The sequence below is a fragment of the Octopus bimaculoides genome, chromosome 15 (genome assembly GCF_001194135.2).
Source record: "Octopus bimaculoides isolate UCB-OBI-ISO-001 chromosome 15, ASM119413v2, whole genome shotgun sequence".
NCBI lineage: Eukaryota > Metazoa > Mollusca > Cephalopoda > Octopoda > Octopodidae > Octopus > Octopus bimaculoides.
The window spans coordinates 3,021,234-3,026,386 of NC_068995.1; the positions used below are offsets into that span (position 1 = coordinate 3,021,234).

Below are 5,153 nucleotides of genomic sequence, written 5' to 3' on the forward strand. Positions count from 1 at the left end.
TATATATATATATATATATATATATCTGTAAAAATATGTGACACTTATTCGGTAGCCATGATAAAACTCTGAGTTTCAGATGCTGGGGCAGAAACCCACACCGGCATCTCTTCAGTTATCTGGCCATTGAAAATTCCTATGAAAATGACCCTGGAAATGGAACAAGAACGTAACAGGCAACAACAAAACATTCGGACAGTAGGTGATACAAAAGAGGACAGGAAAAAACAAAGATGGGTCATTCAGAGCTTTCAGTCTTTAGTCAAGCAGCAGAACATCTTTGCAGTTTCAGCCAGTTAATCTCGAGACTGCTCTAATCTGACCGGCCCCAAGGAAATCTAAGCTAAGAGCACTAGATTATTTGGAAGAAAGCAAGCGAGTGACTATGTATATATAATTATACACATTTGTGTATATGCGCACATGTGCTTGCCTGCGTATCTGTGTAATAGATGATTTTGATATTGTTAGACATTTTATAATTTTCCATTCTGGTTGTCTACTTATGAGGAAGTATTATTTTTAATGTTTCTACAGCAATTATTTCAGACCCACCCCCACCATCAAGCAAGAAAATTAAAATTCTAAGTGATAACCATTGTCAAATTTGACAGTTGCGAATAAAAATAAAACATTTTTTAGAATTTTCATTTTAATGGCTTTTCAAAAAATGTTTTTTCATTTTTTTTCTTTTTTTGCAGAAAACAAGTCAGGTGGGAAAACAAATCTATGCAATGGTGTCAAGATTTATTTCTCAATTAAATGAGCAACCGGAAGTCGATAAAAGCGTTGTGATAAAGTCATTGCAGGAAGCATCGGCAGTAAGTGATAGATGGAACTCATTGTTTAACCTAATTCTTCCCTCATTATAGATATATTCAAAATTCCTGCAAAATAAAATATAATTCCTGATTAATTAACTAGAAGTGCACGAAGTAGTGTTGATTGCCATATAGTGTGCACAAATATGTTCAACATGCTCGTATACTTTCAGATGTGTTAAATGTAATTGTACACCTACATTTCAATTAGCGTTGCTTAGTGTGCTTAATTAATTCCAAACTGACGAAGTTTTGCATCTATAAGCAAATTTAATATTTGTTGTTTAAATACAAGAGCGGTTGTTCTTAGCAGTCTATGAACAACGGATTCGGTGTTCGTAGCTGATGAGGCTTAAGGATGCAGAAACATGTGTCGTACGAATCTGTTGATGTTATTCATAGCCCAGTGTGATTGTTTCTTACACACATCGTCTATAAGGACAATTTATTTCCCCAAATAATTTTAGCAGCGAAGGTCTCTCCACGTCTGAGTATACACGAATGTGTTAAATACAATCGTATTATTGTACCCAGCTCTATTTCAAAACATTGCTCCTTGATGTGCCTGTATTTAATTGATTGTAGCTTCACTAAGCTTCGTACACTTGAGCAAATTTACTGTTTGCTTTTTAAATGTAAGAACAGTGTTGTGCGGTTGCAGATAATGGATTCAACATCTGTAACTGATGAAGCATAACAATGCAGAAACACGTCATATAGTCTAATGATACCATTCATAGCCTACGTTGTGTTTTTCACACACACACACACTGTCTATTAGAAAAAATTCTCTTCTAAGACAGTTTCTGTCCAATGTCTGTCCAAGTGTGTTAAATATAAATACACAGCTTTACTTTAATCAATACTCCTTATTGTGTCTCTGGTTAATTAATTCCAGCTTGACTAAGCTTTGTACCCATCAGTAAATGTAATATTTGCTGTTTAACTATAAGAACAGCAGTTGTTAGTATGCTGCGAATGATGGGTCTGGTGTTGTCGCTAATGAAGCACATCAGCACAGTAACTCGTTTCTTTCTGTCCAAAGACGTCAGTCACAACTCATCATGGTGTTCTTTGTTTTACACACATTATATGTATAAGGAGAATTTCTCTCCCAAGACAGTTTCCGCAGCAAAGGTCTGTCCATGTTCGAGTGAATACAAGCGTGTTAAATATAATTGTGATCACGTGATCGACCAGACTGTCAGAGAGAGAGAGAGAGAGATACAGACAGACAGAAAGGAAAAGAGCGAAAGAGAGAGAGAGAGAGATAGCAAGAGAAAGAGAGAGAGAGAGAGAGGGAGGGAGAGAGAGGGAGAACGAAGAAGAGAAAGAAAAACAGACAAAGAGAATGGGAGAGAGCAAAAGAGAGAGATAGTAAGAGAGTGAGAGAAAGAGAGACCGACAGACGGAATGGGAGAGAGCGAAAGAGAGAAAGAGAGAGATAGTAAGAGAGAGATTGAGAAAGGGAGAGGCGGGAAGGTTTTGTAGGAGGTTTTCAGCTATGTAATCTTACTTCATAATTCCTTGAGCAAGTACTTCCTTTCCAGTCTCCTGCTAAAATGTTATTCTCTATCAACAGCTCTTCACCAATGGCATAACAATCTACAAAGAAATCTCTCTCTATTCCCTCTTGAGGATAATGGAGAACAATTATGTTGTTGTAAGTACAATCATTTTGTTTACGACTTTCGGACATAGACAATATGTTGCTCACAGACCAGTGATGTCGATATAAATACGATATATAAACACTGTGATGTATGTGTGTAGAGGTGTTGTATAGACCGAGCTATCTATGTACATCTTATGTAGAATTGTAGTGTGTTGAAGGTGTGTGGCTTGGTTGTTTGGGTATTCGGCTGACAATCATAAGGGTGTGAGTTCAATTTCTGGCGGTGAGTTGTGTCTTCGAGCAAGACATTTTATTTCACGTTGCTCCAGTCCACTTAGCTGGCAAAAACGAGTTGTACCCGTATTTCAAAGGACCAGCCTTGTCACATTCTGTGCCCTGCTGAATCTCTCTGAGAACAATGTCAAGGGTATGCATGTCTGTGGAGTACTCAACCACTTGCATGTTAGTTTCATGAGCAGACTTTTCCGTTGATCGGATCAACTGGGACACTCATCATTGTAACCGATGGAGGCCACGTTTTTTTTTAGACATTATATAGAAATGGGTGTGCATATAGATATTATATATATTATGCCTGTGATATGTATATAAATATTACATAAAGCAGTGATGTGTACAATGATGTTATATTGATCTGAGCTATGTATGTAGATGTTATATTAATGGTTATGCGTATATAAGTGCGATATCAGACTGTGGTGTGTATATAGACACACCACAGAAATGGATGTACATTATTTACATTATTTACATTTGATGGATATTTGACCTCATCTTGTTTGTTGTTAACACATCTTTTCGGTTAATATACCCTCCAGCCTTCATCAGGTGTCTTGGGGAAATTTCGAACTTGGGTTCTCATTCCTAAGGTATTTTTCGATGTTATTATTATTATTATTATTCATGTCATTGCCTGGAATTGAACTTGGGGTTAGTACGCCATATGCCCGTGGTGTTAACAACAAACAAGATGAGGACAAATATCTGTCAAATGTAAATAATGTAAATAAAGTGCATAATTCCTCACCTCTTAAATATAGAACTGTATTATAGAAATGGATGTGTATATAGATGCTATGTAGAACTAGAGTGTATATCCATATGTGGTGTGTACATAGATATTATATGGCTCTGCAGTTTGTACACAAATATGGTGAGTGTGTAGATATTTCATACACTTGTGATGTATTTATAGATATTTTATCCTTTTTTTCTACAGGTACAAGGCATAAAATTTTGCGTGAGGGGGCCATTTGACTTCATTGATCCTAATACTCAACTGGTACTTATTTGGCGAGTAGGGTGGCTTATATATTTTGCTTCAAGATATCAATGATTTTAATGAAGTGAAGAGTTTTCAAATGTGAGTCGAAACACCTGTGGTGTATTTGGTCTAGTGAAGGTTTACCGTTGTACTTGAGACCCCCTTCGGTCATGACTGACCATGGGATTGCACCTAGAAAGTTCCCCTCCGAGACAAAAGTCCAGGCAAGGTTGTTTATGGAAGACCAGCAGTCGCCCATACCTACCAGCCTCCCCTCTCCATGCCACTGATGTTATCCAAGGGAAAGGCAAAGGGGCTGATACAGCTTGGCACCTGTGACATCGCAACTCATTTCTACAGCTGAGTTAACTGGAGAGACGTGAAATAAAGTGTCTTGCTCAAGAACACAACATGCAGCCCTGTCCGAGAATCAAACTCACAACCTCACGATCATAAGCTCGACGCTCTAACCACTGAGTCATGCACCTTCACTGCTGTACTACAGCAGAGAGATTAATACTCTAATAGAGCAGAAGGTGAGAGAGGACGTATTACTTTATTACCGATGAGAATCTAATACAGCAAAAGAGCCTGTTAGTGGATGGCAGCAAAGGATTTAATATTCACTTTTGTACCGTGGTGACGGAGAATTTATCGGTGCTTAGAATGATGCAATATTCATATGAAATGGAGAAAGAAGAAGCATTATTATGTTGGCAATTGAGGAAATTTTCGACTCTAATGAAAGTCTATTGAACATTTGCCACAAATTCTCTCTCTACATGACATCATATCGACTGCAAAGGAAAGTCTTCTGGCACGAAGGGAGGCGTGCTAGGAAACCATAGATAATCGAGGAAAATTGTTAATTGGATGTAAATATCCGTAATGATGTTCTTCAGAGGTATTAAATCAGTTGAGGCGGCACCAAATCCGAATCTGTTTAGCAGATCAGCTTAAACAGCTTCTTACTTAATTGATCCATTATTGCAGGAGTTTTGATAGCTCAATCAATCCTTCTAAATTGGACTTTGATTAATCTGACAAAGAAGGTGTCTTCTTGGCCTGCTACCATCTTTATGTTCCATTAAACTTCCTCCTCATTTACAGTCAAGTGTTGCACAAGCTTTTGGCGAGTTGAATCAGTCATCCAGGTTCGAGTCTTAATCCAGCCATTTTACCTTACAAATCTGGAACTTCAGATCATAATAAATAGCTTACAGAGGGCTTAGCCCCTCCTGGCTTATCTAACTTTTAATCATTATCTTTTCTCGGTGTCTGGCGAAGAGTTAAATGTTTTTTCCTATGACACCTCCTGTTCCTCCAACCTGGTAGACTTCTGAGAATTATGAAGATATCGCAGAGAAATTCTAATCATGTCACATCATTTACATTACTAATGCCTGCAAGAGAGGCATGAACATCACAAAAT

The 5,153-nt window shown here is 37.7% G+C and overlaps 1 protein-coding gene across 1 annotated transcript in view; it reads left to right on the forward strand.

Moving 5' to 3' along the window:
* Positions 1-5,153, forward strand: part of LOC106880804 (plexin-B2) — a 31,704-nt gene that overhangs the window by 24,327 nt on the left and 2,224 nt on the right. The window contains exons 20-21 of the mRNA XM_052973433.1: positions 702-821; positions 2,404-2,484. Coding sequence (XP_052829393.1) covers positions 702-821; positions 2,404-2,484 — 201 coding nt within the window. The remainder of the gene's footprint in view (positions 1-701; positions 822-2,403; positions 2,485-5,153) is intronic.